Below are 27,484 nucleotides of genomic sequence, written 5' to 3'. Positions count from 1 at the left end.
TCCGCACTGTTAGTATCACAAAATGCACCAAACACGCTTGATGGCGCTTGGGTTGGGTTGATTGTGTGTTGCCATCAAGTGTTACTGTAATTGTTCTCCTCTCTAGTTTTCCCCAAAGCCAATGTATACTTAATTCAGGTAATACACCATTTTAAAGACACATATTTGTATGTATTTATTATTAATCTCATTGCTTTTCATTACACATTTTCCACGCATGACATGGAAAGCAACACTACATTTGTTAAGCTAATTAAGGGTTTATGATTATGATACTGTATTAAAGACATAATGCTTCTACACAAACGGGGAAGGGCTTTATGGTTTTTGGGAAGTATTTTCTTCTGTACCGGAAGAGGGGCGGAGACACAGCTGTAACGTTAGCAACCACGCTGAGCGACAGGAACGATTATCGTTTATGTGAAGGATTTCTTGTTTGAAATATGTCTTAAAAACACACTGAATCCGTTTCCAAGACATCAAATACCATTGGATATACCCAAGAAAACGTCGAGTCTTTTTAATCGTGCAGGTAAGGATCGAGGCTGATATTATTTCTGGATGCTAGCTAGCTCTCTGCTGACTTTAGTCACCGTGGGATTGCCAGTGATCATGTAATACAGGGACGTTAGCTTGCTAGCATTATCCATGTAGCATGCTACTAACGAGATGGTTATCAATAGAAAACAATCTCTAAAAATATCACATATTGCTAATTATATCTACCGCTTGCTTACGGATATATTACAACTGCTATGGCTAGCCTTCGAAGCATTTATTTTAACTTGCTGAATAATTATTCGCTTAAAGGCTAATGCTAACATCGAAATATTGCTAGTCAGACTGTGACGCTGTCAGTGCCTCGCCTGCTTTTGACAGCTCAGTTTGAGAAATGGACAAGGCCAAAGCCACACGAAACGATATTTAATTTATGTTCTGCATTATTGGAGAGGCTTTGGCCTTGCTGAAATTAGTCATCAGATGATCAGTTAAAATGTCGTTAATTGGCAGGTAACGGTACGTTTTCAAAATAGTGTTAATATGACCCTTCTGTGGTGGCTCTCCTTGCTAAATATTGTTATCAGGGTACTTTGGTTTAGTGATTGTGTACTTAGCAGTGTTAATGTACTGTTATTAAACGTCTACAAGGAATCTCGGAACATCGGATCCATTTGTATTGCATGGTTTTGGGTCAACGCCCCACCCAGAGTGTACTGTAATACTTCTTTGTGCAGGATTAACCAGAGGTGGAAAAAGTACTCAGATATTGTACTTAAGTAGAAGTACCAGAGTGTAGAAGTACTCTGTTACAAGTAAAAGTCCTGCATTCAAAATGTTACTCAAGTAAAAGTACAAAAGTATTAGCTTCAAATATATACTTAAAGTACCAAAAGTAAAAGTACTCACTGTGCAGGTTGGCCCATTTTCTGAATAATATATTACATATATTTTTGATTTAAAGTATTGATTCATTATTGTGAATTTATTCCAGGTGTAACTTAAGTCTTATTTAAGTGTTGATTATATTTAACATAATTAATCCAAATTTGCAAAGTAACTTAAGGTATTAAATAAATGTTGGGGAGACAAAGTACCTTTTGAATTGTAGTGGGTTAGAAGTACAAAGTAGCAAAAAACTGAAATACTCAAGTCCCTCAAAACTGTACAAAAGTACAGTACTTGAGTACATGTACTTAGTTACCACTGTGCAGGATTACATGTATCATTATGTTGGTTGAAGAGAAAGTGAAAGGGTGAGGATGGTGAAATAGAAAGATATTCCTCCCTCCATTAGCATCGCGTAATCACAGGAGCCTCGACTGTAAAACCACTGCCTAATAAGATGTTCATTGGGTGTGTTTCTATAAGCTGTAACAGTGACTGATCTCTGTTGGAGGCACCGCAAGCTTGATCTTTTGACCTTATAACTGGTTGCTGCCAAAGTTGAAAGCAATTATAGAAGCCTCTAACACAAATGAAACTGTGTGTGGCTTTGTTTCTTATCAGCTTTTTTGTGTCCTAAAGCACCTTGTAGAATGGATTATTGGAGATCTTTATAAAGCACCTGATTATTCGCACATCATTTGGTTTCTGGTTAGTATAACCTCGACACTCATGTGGTTTGTACCATGGTGATTTAAATGAGGGCTGTTAGCTCAGCTCTGCTGTCATCGTGCCATAAACACTTAAACACTCTTGAATGCCAGCATATAAATGTGCAGCCGCCAACAAGGTCAACACTTTGTCACCTCACCATGAACAAAGTGGTCATACATTCAATGTTCTGGTGCCTTTACATGTCTTAGGTCTAAAAAGGCATTTTTTTATCAGAGAAAGTTGCTCAAAACAGGAAAAAACACATGATGATCAATATTGTTTTTACTTCTAAAGGACAGTGTAGATAAAGAGTGAATTATTCACAGCTTGAGTGACTCCTGGAATGTATCTGCTATCTGATAATTGCTTTATCATCATATCATAATTGCTTTCGCTATCTCACTTCCTTTTTCCCGTCTACTCAGTCACGCCATTTTTTAAAAAGGGGCTTTGTTGACAGATGTACCTGTTGTCTTGAGTGAATGTGTCGTAGATCAAACCTCCGTGTTTGCCACTTAAGAGAAATGCCCTCTGCTCACAGTGGGACAGTTGTTTGCGTCATGATGCCGCAGTTATTCTAAAAACACCACCCTTGATTGACAGACTCCAGTAACCCAAGTCTTTTGTCACTCTTGAAGCAAATCTCCTGCTCCCACGAGGGCTTCGTGAAGCAGTGCATTTCCATTTGAAGAGGAAATGGGATTGCGGCCCTCTCAAGAAACCTGATAACAGAAGCCTCCAGTGGTTTCCTGTCATCCCACTGTACAGCGCTCACATGTCTGCTCGCTGCCCATCTTCCTCGTCTCCTACACACTGAAATAAAGAAGCACAAAGGACAGATCATAAACATATACAAGTTTGTATTAGGAACAAACAATCAAGAGCTAGAAATCTTTTTGGAAAAATCATTCCTGGAGTTGACATAAAACAGACTTTTTTTTAAATTCACCGGTTATTAGCAGAATGGAATACTTTTAAGATTCGCTCTAACTTATTCCTTTATAGCCTCTGTCTCTGCTTTTCTTTCTGCATTGTCAGCCCTCATATGACATAGCAGCAACAGCAGACGGCCTGTTCCACATTTGTTGACAGCTGTAGCGTGCTGATCTCCTTCAGGGGCTGATAATAACAGGAATTTGTCGGTCGTGTTGCTGATTTGGAAAAATGATGTTGTTTGACGGCGTCTCAGATTACAGTAGCCTGACTGTTTCAGAGTGTGTCAGAAACAAGAAGTCCAACACTGTTTTTTTAGTCACCTGAAAACGGTGTACTCAACGTGTGTTTCATCTCATTACTCATTGTTCCCCCCCCGGTCTTCACCAACGCCGAGTTCTTTTAAATCACCGCTGAAAACACTACTTTTTTCAGCTGCTTACCCAGAAGCCCTTTAACTTGTTTTAGCACCTACTGTATTTACAATGTTGTTTTTAAACTATTCTGTATCTCTTTGATGCATGGTTTTTATGAATTCCATTATGTTCATTTCTTGTGTTCCTTTCTGTTGTCTTCTTGTTAAGTGTTGATGATCATGTAAAGCACTTTGAATTGCCTCTGTGCTCATAAAATGTGCTATATAAATAAACGTACCTTACCTTACCTTCCTCCATCTTTCTCTCTCTCTCAGACCTGTGTGTGAGTGATGTCGCCGGGGTCCAGCTGTGACTGTCCCCACCTGGACTGTGTGGGGGAAATCACCAAGGAGGAACTCATTCAGAAATCCCATGTGAGTCATCCACCCTCCATCATGGCTCTGTCCACAGCCCCTACTTATAACATACTTCTCTTTTTTAAATCTTATAATAACATGGTGTCTATCTGCTAAATGCAGCGGCTAAGCTCTTTCTGACCAAATATCTTAAATAACTCTTTTTTTGCTGCCTGTTACATTTGAAATACTTAGCTCCTGCCGACATGTCTGAGCTAGAAAGCCCTTAGACCACTGAGCGGATACTTAGGTCAATCATCCAAAACCTGTAAGCTGTGCCGCGTGCAAATGTATCACTAAAGCCAATGCTCTTTTCACCCAGCACCCATACTATGGAACAATCTCCTCCCTTCTATTAGATCAGCTGACTCTGGTCCAAAACACATTTATAAGCCCTCTTCTACAAGTTGGCTTTTCTCTAATTCTCTAATCTGCCTGCTGATTGGTTGCTTCATGCTTTCTGTGTTTACAATTGCACTGCAGTTAATAAGTGTGTTTTCTTATGGTAATGTGAAGTACTGATCCTGATATATCACTTATTCTGAATTAAAAGCCAAATTTATTTTTGAATATTGCTGCCATCTCGCTGTGCTCCATTAAAAACAAAACAATGTAAATCTAACTGGAGTCTCTTCATATTTTTCCAGGGCCAGTGCCAAGACTGTAAAGTTGGAGGACCAAATCTGTGGGCGTGTTTGGAGGTACGACAATGCTCACCAGAAGAAAACATGTTGATATAACATACAACAATCCTTTGATTCTCATTTCTTACATTTCTATCTTCTAATTCCTGCACCATCTGTTTGTCTTTCTCTGCAGAATGGCTGTGCATATGTAGGCTGCGGAGAGTCTCACACTGACCACAGCACTGTGCACTCACAGGTGAGCCTCATGTCTTTCAGCGGGACACATATTAATGAATGCATAGCAAAAGGAGCGAGTAAGGGGTGTGACTGAAAAGCAGGACGTCCTGGAGTCCTGACTGAAAGTGAAAAAAGATGTAAGCCAACGAGGAGCTGTGGTGTCAGTAGAGAGCAGAGGGCGCACAGATGGCAGGACAGGAATACCACTGCAAAGAAAAACTGCCTCCAGCACTCCTTTATTTTTAACATTGACTAAGAGCTAGTGCCTCCCTTTTTTAGCTTTTCAAGTGCACTCATTGTTAAGAAACCATCGGACCAGCCCTGCCTGCCTATACCTCCGAATTCAGTGCAATTTGAGCAGTGGATCATCCATTATTAATGACCCATTCCTCTGGAGAGTGAGGGAGATTGAGCAGCCAGTTCCATGGTTACAGTATCTGCTATCCTGAATCTTTACACAGTCTCTGCTGCTCCCACTATTGACTCAAGCTTCTCCTCCTGCACGCCAGGGCCAAGTGGGCCAAGTGGGGCGCGGAGCAGAAACTGAGACTTATGAGAGCAAACATACAATTTCCCCGACCTATAAGTATCTGTATAGCTGCTCAAACTATTGTCCAGAAAGTGGCTGTTCAAGTTCAAACCTCCTCAACTGATGAAAGACAGGTTTTGGACACAGAGTGTGAATTTGATATCTGTCCCCTTATCCAGGACATCTGTCTGTGCAGCTCGCCTAGCTGACTTTTGTGTTGTTTTTTTCCCACCACAAAGCAGCCATCTTTACATTTAGTAAGAATGAAGGCCATGCTTGATTAGTGCTTTGGAGGCCCTGAGGGGAGGAAACATTTAAATCTCTTGACTATGCATGAGAACGACTGCTGTTGGATCAGATCTCATGCTTCTGTATGAGAGTGACTGTAAAAGTGACAGTTCCATCAGATCATTTTAGAAGCAAGAGATCCACTCAAACATTGTGTCAATCCACACAAACATTATGCACAAAAATGGACTTCTGAGGCAACTCCAACAAAGGCCAACATTGCCAATCTTTCTTCACATTGCAGATAAGGGATGGGAATTTGACTGCAGCCTTCCAGTTGTCTTTGGGCCAACTCGATCTGTTGGTCAGTTCTTCTGCAGTATTATATGCGTTTGTGCAAATATTGCAGAGTACTGTAGTATCTTATTCTATTTTGATTATTGTCAGTAACATCTTGAATGCTGAAGGCTAGAGAAGAGACTTAACTCTAGGGCTGAACGATTACTCGATTTTAAATTGAAATCGCGATTTTAAATGATGCAATTATCAAATCGCAAAGCTGGCGATTTTTGTTTTTTTTGTTTTTTGTTCTTCTTGTGTGTCAGTCATCCACACCAATCAGAAGTGCTGTGCTCCACATGTACCAGCCATTGTTAACCAATCAGAAGTGGCCCATGATAGAAGCCAAGTACTTTTGAAATATTTTTCCAAATGGCTTCCAATGGAGCTCTCCTAGACTGTTTGGTGAAACAAACCATCTGAGTCAGGTTAGTAATGCTCCATCACATGTTTAACATCTATCACAGGGTGAATCTTAAACTGAAGCTTGACTTTAAAGCAACCCAACGGAAGTTTCATGTAAGTTTAGTTCTTTCACTCGTGGCTGCGGGGGGTGCTAGAGACGGGAGCACGTTGATACGACCTTCCTAGCCGGAGATATGGCCGCATTTTACAATAAACTTCCGTTGGGTCGCTTAAAAACAAATATCGCAAATCGCAATATCTGTCAGAAAAATCGCAATTCGATTATTTCCCCAAATCGTGCAGACGTACTTCAGTCCTGCAGAGAAACCCCCCGACTCAAACCACGTCATCTTGATTTAAGGGCGCCCTATTAAGCTTTTTTGGTGAATGTTGAATCTTCTGAGCAGATAATATTTCCTGCATCTTTAATATTAAAAGCATCAGGGAAACACTGTCCATCCATTTGAACTATGTTTGAGCAGTTCAGCAGTGTTCAGTTGAGACACATTTTGATATGCTGCTGACACGATAACAAGTTGAAATAGCTCAAGCCTTATGCTGTTTGTGCAGAAGAAGCACTGGGGAATGATTTCGCTCCAAGACATTGTTTTTCAAGCCATAATGTAAAAAAAAGAGTTGAGAAGAATCACATTAACACAACAGATTATTCCTTTGAAAGCTATAAACAGTTCATTGTAATACACAACACAAAAACATCCTCTAAGCTATAAATCCATTACTATTGATGCCCTGCCTTGTATTCTTTCCTTCATAAATCATTAAGGCTTGGGAGTTTCATCATGCCCACCCTCAGTCTGCTGTGCCCCCCCCCCACCTCTGTGTGAAGACTAATGCAGCCCTGATGAATAATGCAGTCTGCTCACGTTCAGTCTCCTGTCCACCTGCCAGCCTGCTGCCTTCTGTCAGAGCAGCAGTAGGTCAGCACAACTCGGCCATGTTTCCACTGTAAAAGTCTTAACCCCCTACCCCCCTCAAACTAAACCTCAAACCTCAGAGACCCAGCTCAGAACTAGTGATCAAGACAATGGTAAACCTAGAATAGTGTATTCCAAGTTTTGTTTTTATGTTTGGAAAGTGTAAGGAGGTCGACTTCTGCAAGGAAGCAAACCGGAGGGGAAGTGAGCGCCAGAGTAGAACAGCAGTTTCTTGAAATGATACTTTTAAAAAAAAATAAAACATCAAACAAAAACACTGCCTTTTGAGATTATTGAGCCTTTTTTCAAGCTCGAAGGCCACAAGGGATACAGTGCTCTTTTGTTTGAATATTTTAACTGCAAACTTAAAAAGATAGTTTGAATTATTTAAGTGGGGTTGTATGAGGTACTCATCCATATCTGTTTCACTGCAGCCTCAAGATTTGAAGATATTCTCTGTATATTTTCATTTTACCCACTAAATCAATATTGTAACAAACGCTGACATTGTTAAACATACATTTTCATTTAGTCAGTGTTATACATTGACCCTAATAATACGTTATTTGGGCTGAGAAACAAATTTAGCTTCGGGTAATAGATTTTGTTCAGCTGGAGATTTGCGATTTGAATCCCTGATAAAAGGGAATACTCCATGGATTTAGGCAGCAGGACTCCTATAGGAGCAAAAACAAGATTGATTGTGTAATGAGATGCTGAGTGTGTTAAGATAAAGAAGAATGTAGTGATAACAATGTGCTTTATCAGCTTTCCTTAAATACATAATTACCACTATCTTTTCTTTCCCTTTGCGTACACAGTCTGATATGTCCATTCACAATGTCTTCAACAACTTTGTGTGCAGGAGACGAGACACAACCTCACCGTGAACCTGACCACGCTCAGAGTGTGGTGCTACGCCTGCGGGAAGGAGGTGTTTCTGGAGCGTAAACTCGGACCTCCGTCTCCTCACGGCAGCAGCAAACCCCTCCCGTCCCCTCAGAATTCTGCACAGGTACCATCCAGCTCTGTGTGCCATCTTGTTTTATTGTCTTCAGCTTACGTGGTTAACTTAACTGCAGTCATAAAGCAGGTTAAATATTGAACAACAGTTCACGAGTTGTATCGTTTTATCCAGGATAAAAGCAGGGCCCCTGGGAGCCCAACCTCTCTGAGAGTGCCCCCTAATGGAGGATGTGAAGACCTGGACATGGAGACGGAGGAGGAGGACGAACTGCGAGCCAGAGGTCAGCTCGACACACAATGAATGACTCATAATATTGACAGTAATATAATCCACTCGCATATTACATCTGTACTGGTAGGCAGTCATAAGACACTATTCAAAGTTCAAATTGTTGTCAACAAATCTGTTGGGTAATAAAAATAAATAAATAAAAGTTGCCAAGGAAAGATACCTTTAAAAAAATCTTCAGTTTATTCCCCAGATTATGATTTTGTATAATCAAAAATAATTTAGTCCAATCAGGGAGCTGGCTAAAGTGTAATTCAATGTTTTCAGCTCTTTTTTGCAAGTAGGACACAATGAAAAAATAAACATTGCATGAATGATTTGAAGTGAAAGGAGCTCAGTAATCAGCCGTTGCTTTAGTTCAAAGCACAGAATATGATTTGAATTAATAATAGCAGCTAATGGGCTCGCCAGGCTTCAAAGTACAAACACCTCCATTATCCTTTTCTGTTGAAAGTTGTACTTGAACACATCACACAGCCAGCAATCAAAACATCTTTTGAAAGACAAACGAAACCAACTAACCAACGATTTACACACAACTGTGATCTGAAACCGCTTGTCACATGTAGCGGCTGATAGGAGCCGACTAGCAACGAAGGATCTAACATCACACACACACACACACACACACACACACACACACACACACACACACACACACACACACACACACACACACACACACACACACACACACACACACACACACACGACACACACACACACACCACACACACACACCGACAACACACGACACACCACACACACCCACACACACACACACACACACACACACACACACACACACACACTCCGCTCCTGTGTGTGTCGGTGAGTTAAGCCCTGCACTAACACTTCAGTGCAGAGTGCTAGTCTCACTGGAACCACCAATGCAAATACTGTTCTCACTCAGTGCTGCAAAACACACACAGCCTCCGCCTAATGGCATATGTTTTGTTCAGGTATTGCCACCAGTCACTGCCTCCATTACGTTGGTCACAATTACAGATCATGTGATCAGGAGGCGGAGTAAATAAGCTTTGTAATGCTCTCTGCACTGAAGGCAAGTCATAATATACAGGCTTTACCGTAATAAGCTACTTCAACACGGAGTCATAAAATCAAAATACATAGACATAATTAGATAATCTTGATTCAGTGACTTTGATACTTTCCAAAGATATTATCTCCGATGTGATTTATTGCAACAACAAAAAAACTAAATCTGCTTAGGAATCAGACAAAAAGGTTTGATAACTTATCGATATAATTCTACTTATAGCTCCAAACTTAGCCTAAGAATCATCAGTTATTTAAATGTTCTTGAATGTAAAAGTAATACAATGGTAGCTGCTGGCTGTAAACTGGGTACATTGCAACAGGAACTGCTAATTTAGCATACTGTTAATGGTAATGTTGTGTCCTTAATGTGAACAAATGCAGGCTACAAAAAGGGACTTGTGTTCTACAGCCAGACAAAGCAAGTTGATTTATATGCACAAAAAAAACACATCACAAAAGAACATTCACAATCAATTCAGAACAGTTATTAAAGAGACAAGAGAATACAAAAACAGACTACAATCAAATGTTCTGTGCAGTTTAAGAAGAAATGAGTAATTATTGATTTAATAAAAGGCAGTGGCAAATAGAAAAGTCTTCAGCCTTGATTTAAAGAGCTGCAGTGGGTCTGCAGTCTTCTGGGAATGTGTCCAGATAGATGATGCATGTCTGGGCGGTTCATAATGGAGCTGAAGATCACAAACTAAATCAAAAACGTATTAACAGCATTACTTGCTGAATCCATGGCAACTTTGTGCCTCTGTTTACATCACCCGAAGGATTTTCTCAACTGTAGTACAAAACATATTTCATGATTACAACCCCAATAAAAGTAAGACAAATAACGGAAGTTCAAACGACAACATCTATAATGTCATACTGCTTCGTGAGCAGTGGGTGTGGAAGTTATTTAGTTATTTGTCTGAGCAGGAGTAACAGTATCAGACTTTGAAACGTGGATTAGATGAAGCAGCTCTCACGGTATCTGATTTAAAATACACCAGGTAGCCATTTTTTTTTTCCACTCCTGCTGCAGAATATAAATCTTAGAAAAAGCAGTGGGTGTTACCTCGACTGCCATCCGAGTGTACAAGCGTTTGAGGAGTGGCTTGTTTTAATTTCCCCGGTGTGTTGTGTGTCCCTCAGGCCTGACGGGGCTGAAGAACATTGGGAACACCTGCTACATGAACGCAGCCCTGCAGGCGCTGTCCAACTGGTGAGTCTGTGTTCACCTGCTGACCCCACACCCACCTGTCGGACGTTTCACATGCGCTCTTTGCTGGTTCTTCATGTTACTTTACACTTTCAGACGTTTCACACGTTTCTCAAACTCATTCTTAGCATGGTTATTTCTCACATCACTTCTTACATCAAAAGGTTGTTCTAACATCTGTTGACAGCTGCTTTTACAAGGGGTTTGCAATATGTATTTTGTCTTTTATATATCCCAAAAAATGTGCCATGAAACTGTAATAAATGAACACATCATAACATATTTAGATGTTATCATAAATAAATACATAATAGTACACCCTAGTAAATAAAAAAGCCTTAAAAGAAACAAACACGAAATATGTTTTATTTACTTTTTAAGTTCACCGTGAATGGGGATGAATATTCAGTCAAATATATGTAGGAAAATATCCACACTACTTAAAAATAAAAGCCCTTCTCATTTTATTCTTCAACTTAACGGTATCATTATCACATGCAGTCCAACTTTTGTAAGAAATATATCCTCCAATTACTCCTCCCAATGTTCCCCTTCATACCTCCATTAGTGGCATCCGTCTTTCTAAAATAGTTCCCTCTGTAATCTTAGCACCACTCAGCATATGTGGAAAGTTTGATTCGAGCTTTCTTATTGTAGTACTCAACAGGCAGCGTATCAGTCGTTACACCCTCTGTCTGTTTCTTGTTGATTGTGAAAGAAAGGACTATGGCTGGCTACACTCATTTGTGAGAGTATGCCAGCTGAATGAGGAAGAATTGCTGCAGTGCACCATTTGAGACGCAGAAATGGCCTTTTGTAGTTCCCTGTAGGGTCTTCTGTTACCAAAGAAGTCTTTCCCAATTTCCTTTGTTCCTCCTCCTCCTCCTCCTCCTCCTCCTCCTCCTTACCCCAATTCCTGTTCCCACTTGGTCTTTTTACGAGTCACATAAAACTGTAATTACTTACTGTTTCTCTCCTTGTCTGCTGCATACTTTTTTTTAACTGTTTATTGAATTACCAATCCTTGATGTATCCTTTGTGATGGGATTGTCGGTGTGGTCACTTAAAGTTCCCCTTCAGCGCTCAACTTTTTATTTGATAGGAAACAACAAACCCATTTCTTCTTCTTAAATACTGTCTACCTAAGGGGGGTAGATTTGTATTAGTTAATTAAACTGAAGATAGTCTGGATTCAAGTCAAAGTGGGTGAAGATATGGGTCAAAATTTGCAATCTAAATCACGTTCCAAAAATAGTAGGAAGTGAGTCACTGAGCTGCAGGAAGGAGGGACATTTTCTAAAGTTTCCTTTGATGTCTATTTGTGTGAGCGCCGCTTCTTTCACTTACTGTCGGGTCATTATTCACTTCCAAGGACTTTTCTCCTGCCAAGGGAAAGGGAACGCTCGATGGCTTATTCATTTCTGTACTTTGTCTCTTCCTCACAAATTCCTGTCCTCTCTGTATTCATCAAACTAAATCCCCTCAGCTGTTTCTCTCTCCAGCTATGTCCTTCAACTTTCAGCTGCGTGTGGAGTTTTCTACCACGGCCCAGTACCTCTGGGAGTTTGGGATATTTCTCAAGGAGAGACATACTGTATGGGTGCAATGAAACAAAATGAATGGAAAACGCAGGCGCTATGTAGAACTGCTGAACTCAAATCTCTCAGGATTTCTTTCCCCATTTGTCTTTTTGAACGTGACCTTTATGAATGTTATCACAAAAACATACTCACTGATTTGCTGATGTTACGGTATTCCAATGCATAACAGAATATAAAAACATTACCTTATGTTGCTCCTCTTTTCTTCGGCCTATTGAGGATTACAAGCAGATTTTCCAGAATTAGCCACAGCACTGCCAGCTTTTTGGTAATTTATTCAATTTGTTATGGACGTATTTGTAGTAAGAGCTTCTTAGTGCCTATGAATGATATATTTATCCCTCTTTCCACCGCAGCCCGCCCTTGACACAGTTCTTTCTTGAATGCGGCGGCATGGTGAAGACGGACAAGAAGCCCGCTCTCAGCAAAAGCTACCAGAAGCTCGTGTCCGACCTCTGGCACAAGAACAGGTAGGCGCTTTCACTTTTTAAAGTTGTTCTTTGCACACAAGCTACTTTTGATTTAATACTTTATTGGTCTCTTTCGTTATTTCCCCCACGTGTAAAGAGGGCCCTGTTATGCTTTTGGGGGTGTTCCTTTCCTGTAGTGTGTTTTATAGGTTTCTGTGCAAGGCTAACATCCCCAAGTTCAATGCTTCTCTCCCACACTCCTCCCTGCCTGAGACACCTCCATTAGACTCCTTTGTTTAGCGATGTTACTAACATAGTGACATCACTTCGTAACACTTGCGCTATTGGCTAGCGCGCCAACACATTGTACGTGATAGGCTTAGGTGCATAGGAGAAAAACAAAGAGCTTTTTGAACATTAAAGCATGGTAACATGTCACAGTAGAGGCACAAAACAAAAATATGAAACAAAATTTTGCATAATATGTCCTCTTTAAAATATGACTGAATATCAAACTAACAAAATACTTAATTTTGACATTGTGTATACGAGTTGAGCATGCTGTGTTTTGTCACTTTGCAGACCCTCCTATGTGGTCCCGACCAACTTGTTCCAGGGGATCAAAGCCGTGAACCCCATGTTCAGAGGATACTCTCAGCAGGTGGGTCTTTGCAGACGGTGAAATGAATATGAAACTGAAGTGCATTCACACATATTCACTATAAATAAAACATGGAGGCACTCTTCACGGTCGGAGAAATATTCAACAGTATTTCTGGGATCGGTTGTTGGGACCTAGGGGAGGGGATTTTTTTTTTCTTTTACCTCTGTGCTTTGCAAGTAATCTGAATAATATGAGCAAATATGAATACAAAACATGGATTTGAACTGAATCCTTAAAGAATGAGTTTGTGCTGAGCTGGGATTATTATGGGTCTGACGCCCAGACTATAAAGTGAGCTCAGATCTTACAACACAGCCTCTCCCTTTTTCTGTTCCACTCCATATCCCCCCATGCTTGTTCCTCCACAGAAATCCCATTAGCTCCAGCTCGAATCACTCAGCCAGATAAACTCAATCCCCTGCCTTGCAATTACTAACTCAGATCTTCTGAATTCATTCACATGAAAAAATGCACACATTAATCCTATCTCGGAAACGCAAAAGGTAAATGGCTTGATTTCATTTCAGGCGGTGCTTTGAAAAGAAAGATTGATGTGTCACAAGTATGAAGAATTTCCACAGACTTTCCACTGGAGCACGTCTTGCCTTTCTCCAGTGTGTGTAAGGAAGGGTTTTATAAGCCTGAGTGGTGAAATGATGAAAGGGCCTGTTTCCTCTTGGCGTGCCAATGTTTGTTCGGAGGAGTTAGCTGAGGAATATTCATTCGTCACGCCATGCCGGCCTGCGCTTCCTTGGAATCAGCATTGCTGTGAATAAAGTTAACATTCCCGACTCTGGGAGAGGGGAGATTGGATGTCTGCGGTTCATTAACTTTGATTACACATTCATGAGCGTTTGCTTTCGGATTTTATGAAGCAGAATCGGGATAAACAAGGAGAAGTGGTGTTTGTTTTGTAATTTGGAAAATAATTAGCTTTGCTGTGTCTTTCAAAGTCCATTATATTTAGGGAGAACATGTGCTGGCTTATATGACTTTCAGGGAGAGGAAATTAACTATTCTTTTTACAAACCACAGTGACCAAAATAGCAGCAGAACATTTCACTTTTCTCAGCTCCAACACATTTGGAAATGGCTTTTCTTGTGATTATTCCAACTCGGCCTTTAGGACTCTCAGGAGTTTCTGCGCTGCTTGATGGATCAACTCCACGAGGAGCTGAAGGAGACGCAGCACGAGCCCTACGACCAGTCCAACGGCGTTACCGTGGACGAATGCCCCGAGGGGGACAACCACAGTCAGTCGGACAACGACTTCCAGTCATGCGAGTCGTGCGGCAGCAGCGATCGAGCTGATAACGAGGCGCAGGGCGGGAAGGTGATGATGGAGGACACCAACGAGGCCGAGATGCTGATCCCTGAACAAGAAGAGATCCAGGCCAACAGGGAGTGGCAGAAGGAGAAGAACATGATTAATGACCTGTACCGCTCTGGAGTTAATGGGGTTCTGGGTGGAAGCACTGGAGTGGACATGGATAAGGATGTGGACACCACCACTGACAACACGCCTATTATCAGCAGCCAGGGGGCCATCAAGGTTCAAAGCAGGATGTCAGGTGATTATGGAAGAAATGGTTTTGTTTAGTTTTATTCAAAATGTATAATTCAGTGTCAAAGTTATGCCGAAGTCTAATAATTGGCCTCCTTTGTGCCAGATTCCTTCCCAGACATCCAAATGTCGAACAACACCAGACCACAGAGTCCCGTCCCGATGGATGGACACTTTCCCAAAATGTCCAGCAGCCCCCCCAAAGCTGCCTCAGGCTGGCCCAGCATCAACCCCTCACACAAGAAAGGTACTGCATAATCAGAGGAAGTCAAATCAGCAATCGAAGCTTAACAAGTTGCACAAAATACCCTTAGTATTCTCCTTAAGTAGACACTCAAATATTCAAGTGTTTAAGATAAAGGCAGAAGGTACCTTACATTTTTGCTTTGTTTGCTCTGGCCTTGTGCAATAGTTTAACTAACTTGAAATAATTCCTTAAGTTTAAAACCAAGATAAGGAGAAAATTGTAATTACTTGATTGAACATTTTAAGAAAGTCTTTAAAGTAAGGCTTAAGTGTGTTTTGTGCAACTGATTTATTTTAAGGAATTCTAAAATCTGACTTTAAGGAACATTTTGTGCAACCTGCCCCAGGATTTTAGAGTGATAGTTACATCATTTGTCTGCCTCGGCCTACACACTGTAAAACACTATTCTCACATTTCTCTCTCTCTCTCTCTCTGCCGTCACCCAGCAGTGACCACATTCTGCCCGCCTAAGAGCAAGCGGCAGAAGAAATACCGCAGTGTCATCTCAGATGTGTTTGATGGGACCATTGTCAGCTCAGTTCAGTGCCTCACCTGCGATCGGGTCAGTGTGTGTTTTCAATTTAAAGATAATGGGATTGCTGAGAGGGTGAGAGGCACAGTAGCCGAGCAGCACTAGAGAACAGGACATTGTGTCAATTTCATTTCAATGCCCTCAAATTGAATGTCTATGAAATGATCAACTTTGGTGTTTGTTAGACTCTCATGCTGCGGTACAACTGTTGATACAGTTGTACCGCAGCATGAGGACTAGAACCACCAGACTCAGGAACAGTTTCATCCCACAGGCCATAAGACTGTTAAACACCTGAACTTTTGAAAGAACATCCATAACAAGCATCAGTCCGGTTCTGAAATCTTTACATTGGCTTCCAGTCGGTCAAATAATTGATTTTAAAGCACTATTGCTAGTTTTTAAATCATTACATGGTTTAGGACCAAAGTATATTGTTGATCTCCTACATAATTACGAACCATCAAGGTGCCTCAGGTCTTCTGGGACGTGTCTGCTATCGGTTAAAACAAAACATGGAGGCAGCATTTAACTGTTATTCCCCGACAATCTGGAACAAACTACCCAAATCATGCACGTCGCAGAAACGCTTACTATTTTTAAATCGAGACTGAAAACATATCTCTTTGCCGCTGCTTTTAATTGAGATGCTCATATTCGCATGCCATTTGATAATGTGTTTTTACTGTATTTAAGTCTTTTGATTTCTTTTGTAAAGCACTTTGAATTGTCGCGTGCTGAAAAGTGCTATATAAATAAACTTGCCTTGCATCTGTTTGCAACTTATATATATCAATATTCAAATTACTTGTATATAGACTATTCTGCACTATTTCTATTATATTCTATCTTATTTTATTTACTTGCATTTTTGTATCCATTTGATTGTGTTGCACTGTTGGAGGAGCCTGTGACCTAAGATTTTCATTGTCATAGCTACACTGTAGCTATGCACACATGACAATAAAAGCCTGAATCTAGAAGAAACTGAAGCTGAACTGTGTGTTTGTTGTGTTTGCTGCCAGGTGTCTGTGACCCTGGAGAACTTCCAGGATATCTCGTTGCCCATCCCGGGGAAGGAGGACCTGGCCAAGCTCCACTCGGCCACCCACCAGACGGCCCTGGTGAAGGCCGGCTCCTGTGGGGAAGCTTATGCTCCGCAGGGCTGGGTTTCTTTTGTCATGGAATACATCAAGAGGTGTGGTTTCACTTTGTATTTTAGATCACTTAACAGCAGTTCACACACAGTCATCTTTAGTTGGATACTTTTACTGAACTATACATATACAATGTTTAAAGAATACAATCAAAGAACATGAGGTGTTTTTCATTTGAGATACAAATCTACAGATTTAAACAAAAGATTAGCGCTGTGGAAAATTATACATTTTGCACTTCTAAAAAATGGTACACATGGAGAAGCTAATCTTATTCCATTAATAACATTTCATAAATGATATCATACCATTGCTCTAAATAGGCTATGGTTGTACAGTATATAGGCCATTTCTTTATCATTGTGTTTCCAAGTATTTATTTATTTATTTATTTTTTATTTTTTTATATTTAACTCTGTAGGCTTTTGCCTAAAGTGTTTTCTTATGGACATTCCCAAAACAAGTGGTATGAAGGTGCTCCAATATGTACATTTTATTCACATTTTTTGTGTAAAATTCACTTGTGTTTGTTTGTTTGTAGTTGGTTCTGGGGCCCAGTGGTTACGCTACAAGATTGTCTCGCTGCCTTCTTTGCGAGAGACGAACTAAAGGGTGAGCATGTGGCCGTAGATCTGTTCTCCCAGCACAAACATAAAGATTGATGTCTCAATAACCCCGTGCTTATTGTTTTCTAGGAGACAACATGTACAGCTGTGAAAAATGCAAGAAGTGAGTAATTGTGACTGATTATTAAACTGCTTTGTCTTTTCACAACAAAAATGTGTGGATCTGTAACCATTTATCGTTATCCTTTTTTTCTCTTAGACTACGAAACGGAGTCAAATTTTGTAAAATGCAAAGTTTGCCAGAGGTATACAGACCACACTAACACTTCATCACATGCCTTTATTCCTATTTTCTTTGATTTCATACAATAAAACTTTGTGCGTTCCTCCTCTCCAGATCCTGTGTGTCCACTTGAAGCGCTTCAGACATGAACTGATGTTCTCCACCAAGATAAGCACCCATGTGTCCTTCCCGCTCGAGGGCCTGGACCTGCAGCCTTTCCTGGCCAAAGACAGCCCCGCCCAGACCACCAACTATGACCTGCTGTCCGTCATCTGTCACCACGGCACCGCCAGCAGTAAGTCTGCCCACACCGGGGCATCCGCCTTTATTGGCACACAGGAGCGCCCTGCATTCATTGGCTCTAATTCCTCCCCCCTGTGTGATCCCAGGTGGCCACTACATAGCGTACTGCAGGAACGATGTGAACAATCTGTGGTATGAATTTGACGACCAAAGTGTGACCGAGGTGTCTGAATCCTGCGTCCAGAATGCCGAGGCTTATGTGCTCTTCTACAAGTAAGACTTTGATTTCTGAGTTTTCTGTGCAGCATTGTTAAGATTGACTGTGCTGCTTTGACATTCATAACTTGCACCTCGCTTTTGATCAGCAGTGAATCATCTGTGTGTTTGTTCCTATCAAAGAAAGAGCAACGAGGACGCTCTGAAGGAACGTAGGAGGGTGTCGGGTCTTTTCAACATGATGGAGCCCAGCCTCCTGCAGTTCTACATCTCCCGCCAGTGGCTTAACAAGTTCAAGACCTTCGCTGAACCGGGGCCCATTTCCAACGACGACTTCCTGTGTTCGCATGGAGGTGCGTGTGTCATCATCGTACTGAAACTCCTGTGTCCAAACAGAAACCCTTTTTCTTGCTCTGTGCACAAGTGTTTAGTGGAAAATGGTGCTCCATCCTGTCTGAACACAGCTTTTGCTTTCTTCCTCTGCTGTGGATTTTCGACTTTGACGAAAACTGCAGAGTATTCCCTTTACAACACAGCAGACTTCAAAAGGGGGTTTTATTTCTCTGTGCTCAGATGATCCTTCTCTTGCATTGGAGTAGAGAAGAGGGGAGAATTTTAAAAGCCTTTGGTGCCGATCAATCTGCTTTCTTTTCTGCCCTATGCGCTGAACATTATAGAATAAAACATTAAGCAGCAAAAAGAAAACAACTTATGATGAAGCTGTTGGTTTACAATCACAGGAGAGAATGTGTTTGATTCTGCAAATAAGCACCTACAGGCTGTTTCCTCCTCCTTTGCAGCTACCGGCACATAATGACGGGTTAAGCCAGGCACATAAGTCGAGATAATATCAGTGCAGCGTAACCATGTTTGCGTAGCAGCAGTTTGGCCTGTTTTTATTTTCAGTGCAAATCCGTTTGTGCACCCGTTTATTTTCACTTTCCCCTGCATAGCCAAGGGCATCCTCAGAGATATATATATTTAGCCATGCAAAGCATTTATTAAGGGGCTCTGGCAGCAATTTCCCCCAGGAGAGATCTTCAAATAAGCAGTCATCAAAAGGTTATTGCCCATGATATCTCAAGAAGAAATGCAATGTAGTGGTTCCCAATTATTCTGCCTTGTGACCCTGTCAAAGATTATGGTTTTAGTTTGGAAATGAAAGTGATCGTTTTTCTTCTCAGATGGAAAAGGTTAAAGAGGACGTATAATGATGTTCAGGTTCATATCAGTACTTAGTGTCTCTACTGGGACATGTCTCCATGCTTTAATGTTCAAAAAGCTTTTTATTTCTCTCATACTGCCTGTGCTGCAGCATCTCTTTTCACCCTCTGTCTGAAACCAGAGCCCGGTCTGCTCTGATTGGTTAGCTGGCCAGCTCCGTTTTTGATTGGTCAACCGCTTAGCGATGTCGCCCCCCTTAGCCTATCACGTACAATGTGTTGGAGCGTTAACCAATAAAAGAGAAAAAAACTAAAAACGTTCCTATCTTTGAAACAGTAAACACATTAGTTGTTAAAATAAGTTCCAAGGTAATGCGTTCCTGTATTCTTTAGGCATATTTTTATATCTTGATCAATATCAAATATTCTGGCCAGGATAACCAAGATATGAATTACCCCATGCTTACATGTATGTTAATATCTGATGGATGTTTTAATATGTTTCATCAGGTGTGCCCCCCAACAAAGCAACGTCCATCGACGACCTGGTAGTCATGCTTCCTCAGAACGTGTGGGATCACCTTTACAGCAGGTACATACAGTAGACAGATCCAACTGTGAGTACATTAAGCTATATGGGGAAGTCAATTGCAGTATAATTTCCTTTTTGTAAAGTGTAATGCCATCCTTGTGAGTTAATGTGCACGGCTCCCTGCAGGTACGGAGGAGGACCAGCTGTCAACCACCTGTATGTCTGCCACACGTGCCAGATCGAAATAGAAAAACTGGAGAAACGGCGCAAATCAGAGCTCGACATGTTTGTCAGGGTACGTTTTTCTTTTCTTTTACACTCGCCAGAAATAAATTGAGTTTTTGTTAAATACAGGGGAAACTGGTGTGAGTGATAATGTGTCAGTGAGCCTTTGTGCATCCAATACTCATGGGAGGCCTATTCTCCAGTCTATTGAACCAGTTGATAGGCTGCATGTGTTGCTGCTCTTCAGCCCGGCAGGAGATGAGAGGTGTGAACCCGATGAAAGCCTTATAATTAATGCATTGGGACAGATGCAGCTCTTATTGTGTGCTCACTCACAGTGTCTGCTCAAAAGGAGAGATAGAGGGTGTGTGTGTGCATGTTTGAGTGTGTGTGAAAGAGAGAGTAAGATAACAAGAGGAACAGGGATTGTGTCATTTCAAGAAAGATGAAATTGGTGCAGTGGGGTGTTAAGACTCTCTTCTAATTGGAATAACTACCAGAGAGAATTGATTAGGTTTTTCCATCTTCTCTCCTCTCAATCCTTTCATCCTCACTTAATTTTTTTTTTCCCCACCTCAACCCCCCACCCTTCCTTTATCTCCTCCCCATCCCTTTGCGTCCTTTCTCCTCCCTCTTGTCTCTACTGCTCACTCCTCCCCCATTTCCTCTCTCCCCTCTGTAGCTGAACAAGGCGTTCCAGGAGGAGGAGTCTCCAGTGGTCATATACTGCATCAGCATGCAGTGGTTTCGTGAGTGGGAGGGCTTTGTCAAAGGAAAAGACAATGGTAATTGGACAGAAGTCTTGCCTTTCAACCCCCATCCCTGTTAAATGTCTGATGGAAAGGCAAAATGTTTCATACATTACAGTTGTGTTTGATATCTGGTAATGTTTTTTTTTTTTATTGAAATGCCTCTGATTTCTTTTTGTATTCAGTTTTTCTTTAATAATTTTTTTTCTAAGCTTTGCCTTTTTTTTTCCTATTTTTTTTCTTGAAGAACAGGTACAATAATATAGGGTCATAAACATCTTTGAAATGCTTCTGATTTTGTTCTCTTTAAAAAATAAAAAAAAGTCAGGTCTATACATTTAAATGAAAAGTAGAAAATGTAAAAATCACTGTTTTTATGGGACATCCAAATGTTCCCTTTCCCAAAAGCTGCTCAGGTTCAAAAGAAACGGTGTAGTCCCGCATCTTCTCTCGATTTATCTTCAAAGAGTTTGCTTCAGTCCCCCGAGACAAGTTTCCCTCCCGCAACAGCAAAACGAAGCGTCAAAATATATTTCGTTCTGATTTTTGTTGCTTCCCTGGCTTTGTATTGTCACATCTATTTATAACAGCTTACATCTGGCACGTCTGCAGATCTCTTTTTTCCTTCTGACTTCTGCTCCTCATATATTTGTTTTTTCTCGCTGTAGCAAGCGGGGAGCAGAGATTGCTTTTCATCGTGTGACAAAAACATTTGACACTTTAACATCATTGCTCTTTGAAACAATTATGCAAGAGAAAGTGCCTCTGAGAAAGAATGTAGGCAAGCATTTTACTGCGGTGAATTATTGTAAGAACTAATTGTCTTTCTTCCTCCTTCAAGATCAACCGGGAGCCATTGATAATTCCAAGATAACAGTAAACAAGAACGGCCATTTAACACTCAAACAAGGTACTAACTCTTACTATTATTGATGTTATATTGTATTATTGTGATTATTTTTTCATTGAAGACGCATTAAATAAGTAAAAGCAATGTAAATGATGGATAAATACAAATGATTTGTTCTTATAACTTCTGCAGAGCCTCTGAGGATTGTAGTATTAGTACAGTTGAGATATTAGTGATATTAAAAAGTGTGTGTTTGACTCTTCAGGAGCTGACTCGGGGCAGATCTCTGAAGAAACGTGGAACTTCCTCCACTCCATCTACGGCGGCGGCCCGCTTGTAACGGTTCGGCCAAACGTCAGCCACCAGGAAGCAGAATCATCGCATTCAGAGGAGAAAATCGAAATGGAAACACGCTCTGTTTAGAAAACAAGCTTTGGAAAAACCACGTAAAACATTCAAGAAATGAAAATCCTTTTTATTTTGCACTTGACTTTTATTTTTCAAAAACGAATTCAAGCAAAGGACCTCATCTCTGCCGCCACGTGACAGCCTTCCACGGCTGACAGAGGGAATTAACATGTCTAAAAAAGGTTTGTCATGTTGTACAAATCTGTATAAAGAGCTCTTAAATTTATATTAGCACTGTAGTATTCATGTGTCAGGTTATTTTCAGAACCAAGCATTTACATTTTGTGCAGCTAAAAATTCCACTGAATGCCATATTTCTTTTCTTCTTTTTTTTTTCTTGACCAAATGAGCACATATGTTATGTCCATGTGTCTTGTGTTGCTGATATTGATGAATCACAAAACACCTTGCTGTATATATATCACATATTTTTCTTGTTGAAAGAGAACATTGTCCAATGAATGGTAAGAGAAGGAAAATGTGACACTTAAAGTGATTCAAATCAAAGGTTTTGAAGGGACTAATTACTGAGTAGTCTCAGGAATTAATTTCGTTTTGCACTGTTCTGTAGACGTACAAATTGGCATGCTCACGCAAATGTCTGGTTTGTATTTGAATGTACCAGTACTGATAGTATGTTGGTAAAGATTCAGCACTTGGTAACTTACCACAGAAGGGAGTGATTAATAATATGATGTTAATAGTTTTTTTTTTGTAGAAAATATGTGGCAGCCACAGTCTTTTAAGAACGCATGCTTAAACACTCAATCACAGTTTAACATCACATGTAAATGCATGTTAATGCAAGCAGCTCATAAAATGTGCACGCAACTCATGATCTGGATCTATCTTCACTAAAATATACAGCTACATAAAGAATATTGCAGTATGTATTCAGCATCATCAGACATTTAGTTAATTAAAGGCCTTTTTCTTGTGTATGGGCATGGTGTTGCTTAATGCTGATAGGGGGAAATCAGGATGCTGTACTGTACGTTTTTGCATATGGATGTCACTTGAATAACATCTATCCTGCATTTTGCTGGCTGACACTATTAAAACTTGATGAAAACATGTTTAACACTGATCACATTGATTTTGTTTCCATTTCTGCTGGGTACCTATAGTGGTCGTTAGATAAGGAACAAGGATACATATCAAAGAAAAGTAAATTATACTATGTGTTTTCCATTATAGAAAAACTGTCAATAAATAATGGTTAAATAAACGGGGGGACCCCGAGAAGAGTTGCCCGGTTGCACTCTTGGCAGGGCAGAAATGTACAGTATAGTGTTGCGTTTTGAGAGCGCGGTTGAGTCGGCTCACACCCCGACTAGTTGACTGGATTGAAAACATGGCTGCGGCCGAACGTGCAGCAAATTTACGGAAGTGAGGTATGTGTAATTCTTAAGCTACAAACGCTATTTAGAAGTATGCCTGCAGTTCGCGGCTTGTATTACAACAAATGACAAAACCTTAATTTATTAACCCTCCAAAAATGTCTGACCGGCATTGTTCGCAGTACACAAATACATCGGCAAAGTTATGCGCGGAACAATCAGCTAGCCTGGCTAGCTTCTACTCGGCTGCAGCAGCTAGCCATGGTTAGCTGCTAACTGGTTACTAACTACCGTTATAGCACTGCTGTTAATCATGTCGCTTCTGTCGGTGTCTGAACTGGAAACCTCGGTGTAATACAATGTTAGTAGAGAACCCCTCCATTGGTTTGTGTATCATTGGTGGACTTAATGACTGTATCAGTTGTCGGGCTAGTTTAGCTAGCATGTCAGTGTCGCTCTCTCAGGGGCTAACACATCGCCACGATTCTTCACTGCACGATGCAGTTTATGGGATAACTAGCAGAGGTTACGTTAGCCAACTTGGCTAACTAGTCGTTCATGAGAACAACAAAACAGGCTTGTATACTGTTGTGTACTTGTTAGTTGGGTGTCACGGGAAGCGTGTCGGATAATATGTGAATTTTACGGGTGCAACAGTCTGCAGTTTGGTGTCTCAAGCGTTAATGTGATATATTTAGCCCTGGAAGCTAACGGTAAGTTAGTTAGCTAAGTCTAGTCCGTTAAACAGCAAGCTAACGTCCAGGTCCATCAACGCTCGCTTGGAAGTTGTTTGCTAACATGTAGCCTGCTGCCCAGCTTCATGAACTGACTGTTTTGGTTTTTATCCCAAACTTAAGAGTTCACCTGCTGTAAACTAGTCTTAACCCAGCCGGCGGCACATGCAGCTGCAGCGCTGTCTAGTCTCCGGATTAACAGCATTCAACTTTTTAGACATTTATCTCTCGGCAGCTGATGAGCTGGGATGTTGTGATTTGAGCGTTTCTTTTCGTTATGTAAACCAACAACACTTCGTGGATTTTTTGTTGCCAATAGGCCCTGTGGAAGTGTTTAACTACAGGTCAACAACCGAGATGAACTGCCCAACTAAACGGTAAACCGGCTCAAAGCTTGCTCCTCTCTCCTAAAAGCAATTTCTCACCCTAAACTCAAGTGTTAGCTTAGCTGCTTCTCCAACAATAGTGTTCATCACACTGAGCTAGTAAGGTTGTGTATGTGTGTGTTTGCTTATGATTAACTGGGTTTTACAGCCATAAAATGTTGTTGACAGCAAATGACCCGTGTGTAAGTCCTGGTCTGTCATGATAATAGTAAACTAATCAGCACGTGTTAACATAACTTCACCTAACACACGCTTAGTGAAGTACAGGAAGTGGTTTGATTGAGAATTACAATCACACATGGGTACTGTCTGTCTGAGTAGCTGCACCCACTCATAACATATTCAGGCAATGACACCTTCAACATTCATGTTTAAACTGCTGCCTATGAGCACACGCTGTCCTTGTCAGGATCAGAAGTTATACATGACAAAGTACGTACATTCACTCAATGTGATTCAGGTTTTTTGGTGCTCTTAATTTACATACATAGAAATAAACACAAGGAAAATAAAGCTGGGCAAAAGCTAAACAATAACCATGTGGCTACTATGCACAGATATAACTATGCTTAAACCATGTATTAATGAGCAATAACATGACATTTGTAATCAAAACATTGTGTTGAGACTGATGCACTTGCTCAAGAGCTATTTTGCAACTATTAGAGAGTATGTTGTTCTATTGGATTTTGGGATGGAAATTCAGAAATCAGTAACAGGAACAATATATGTTTTTTGTTATGTTCTATGATCTCAAACAACCCAGTTAGAAAGTAGGGACTGCGGATGGAAAGTAGCTCAAAGCTAAATCCGGCATATTTACACTTGGTACATGTATTGCTTTAAGTGTTCCTTAATGTGCAATGTCCCTTCCAAATAAACGATAACAAATAAAATAAAATCATTTATTCCTGTGACCAAAACCCCACATAAGAAGCTGAGACAGACAAAAGAGAAGATGTTATGTTATTACATAGACTAGGGGCGTGCAATACATGGTATGTGCAAAATACGTCATATTTATTAATAGATTGTGACTGTGGACTTTGGTTTCAGCTGTGAGGTGTTTATATATGTTTATTGTTTACTGTGCTCTACTCAGGGTGTCCTCGGGGTCCTAAAAAGTATTAAAGGTTGATAAATCAATTTAGCGAAAATGAAGGCTATTAAAAAGTATTTAACAGCATTTTCCAAGCTATTACATTTTGTAGCTTGTTTTCAATAAGTATATCAATTGTCCAAAGAGGTTGTATTCTACAGTCTGCCTGAATGTAATCATTGCGTAGGTGTGTAGTGTGATTCTGTGTAGTTTATTTATGGCATCCCGTTGGATTNGTGATAATAATAATAGAATAGAATGGAGGGATGAAACCCTCTCTAATGGTCTCACATGCAGAGCACACAGCACACACAGTGACATGTGTTCTCTGCTTTTAACCCATCCTAGTACCAGGAGTCGAGTACTACAGGGTGTCCGCGGGTACTTAAAAAGTATTAAAAGTTGATAAATCAATTTAGCGAAAATTAAGGCTATTAAAAAGTATTAAACGGTATTTTCCAAGCTATTACATTTTGTAGCTTGTTTTCAATAAGTATATAAATTGTCCAAAGAGGTTGTATTCTACAGTCTGCCTGAATGTAATCATTGCGTAGGTGTGTAGTGTGATTCTGTGTAGTTTATTTATGGCATCCCGTTGGATTTGACGTAATCTGAACAGGACATCGCACGCTCACTGACTGATAGCGCGTGAAGGTCCGTTTACGCCGGTTGTTAAGCAACGTCGTTATGGGGAAATGCAAGTTTGCGTCCAAATGGTTGGAAGATAAGGAGGAAGGACAATCAATACTGTATATAGTATGTGAGGTAAAGTGTGTCGCCAAGGTAACCGGTTAGAACTCAAAGTGGCGATGAGGTCTTAAAATGTTTGGAAAGGGTCTTAAAAAAGGTCTTAAAAGGTTTTACATCTGACTTCAGGATTCCTGCATATACCCTGCTACTGGAAATTGCCCCATTGCTGACTTAAACATTTTAAAACTCTTCTACCACAAAATGCTAAATCACTTTCTGTCAGGTGTACTTGCTGTGTTGAGATGTTTTCCTTGAAAAGGCAGGGATAGTTTTAAACTTGCTCTTATATTTTCGAATAGAAGTTATCAGTGAAATGTTTATATGACACAAAATAAACACACAAAGGACCTTTGTGTTTGTACCAGTAACTGTCCACTGTCACATACCCATCAGTAAAGTGAAAACACAAATCAAAGCTGCTCTGTGGTCTGAAGCACTTATTCACAACCTGTTTGGCTTTTGACCCCTATAAAACAAAGCAATGTCTGTCTGTGACCTCTTGTCCGACATTATGGCCTTATTTTTAACATGATTTATGAGCAGTCTACCAAAACAATGCTCTGAGTATGCCTTTATTTTTATTTGAATAACTTTTTAAGGGGGTAAAAAGAGTTAAAACGCGCACTATTTTATAGGGGAATTTAAAGAAGAAAACTGTATACATTTTATTTTTTTCAGGATTTCAACCAGTGGCCAACAGTATCTATTTCTTTTACGTTTATAACCTAAGCTGTGATTCATGATTTGATTCTGATTCACAATAGCCAATAAAACTAAATGTTTAAGAAAAATGATAGCCAGTTTGTTAATTGTTTCCCTAAATAAAAAGTTCTTCTACTTTTAAGAGTTTGGACTTAAAAGAAACAGGCCTCTTTATTTCATTTTAATATCTGACACAACGCCTCATTTTTTAAAATTCCTTTGAGCCTACTCTTAGAACAGTTATTTGGATTAAAGTAATAACTTGTTTTCAATTGTTTCATGGGCGCAAAGCTTATTATAATGTTTCCAACAGGCACCTGAAGGCAGCATTAGTTGTTTATGAATGGCTTTGTCAGCTGTGAAAACAATGTGTGGACGTGTTTACAAATGTTTCATAAAGCCATACGGTAACCCCCTGATCATTTAAAAATA

General features: G+C 40.3%; 1 protein-coding gene across 2 annotated transcripts; it reads left to right on the top strand.

Moving 5' to 3' along the window:
• The first annotated feature begins 369 nt into the window (after positions 1-369).
• Positions 370-23,122, top strand: usp33 (ubiquitin specific peptidase 33). 2 transcript variants are annotated; one of them, XM_010785190.1, is made up of 24 exons: positions 370-532; positions 3,722-3,820; positions 4,450-4,503; positions 4,622-4,684; positions 7,967-8,116; positions 8,240-8,348; positions 10,565-10,634; positions 12,589-12,702; positions 13,225-13,303; positions 14,433-14,877; positions 14,977-15,117; positions 15,567-15,679; positions 16,675-16,847; positions 17,348-17,418; positions 17,502-17,535; positions 17,632-17,677; positions 17,770-17,950; positions 18,045-18,171; positions 18,298-18,467; positions 19,788-19,869; positions 19,996-20,104; positions 20,717-20,819; positions 21,625-21,693; positions 21,899-23,122. In XM_010785190.1, the coding sequence occupies exons 2-24, from the start codon at positions 3,737-3,739 to the stop codon at positions 22,054-22,056; spliced, it is 2,745 nt and encodes a 914-aa protein (XP_010783492.1). In that variant the 5' UTR covers positions 370-532; positions 3,722-3,736; the 3' UTR covers positions 22,057-23,122. The 2 variants fall into 2 exon arrangements, with proteins under 2 accessions (XP_010783492.1, XP_010783491.1); XM_010785189.1 differs by having other exon boundaries at positions 15,564-15,679.
• Positions 23,123-27,484: the final 4,362 nt, after the last annotated feature.

This window comes from Notothenia coriiceps, unplaced genomic scaffold (assembly GCF_000735185.1).
Source record: "Notothenia coriiceps isolate Sejong01 unplaced genomic scaffold, NC01 NC01_scaffold00027313, whole genome shotgun sequence".
Lineage (NCBI taxonomy): Eukaryota > Metazoa > Chordata > Actinopteri > Perciformes > Nototheniidae > Notothenia > Notothenia coriiceps.
Note: the sequence above shows the minus strand (reverse complement) of the source record. Positions and strands in the feature narration are given on the sequence as shown.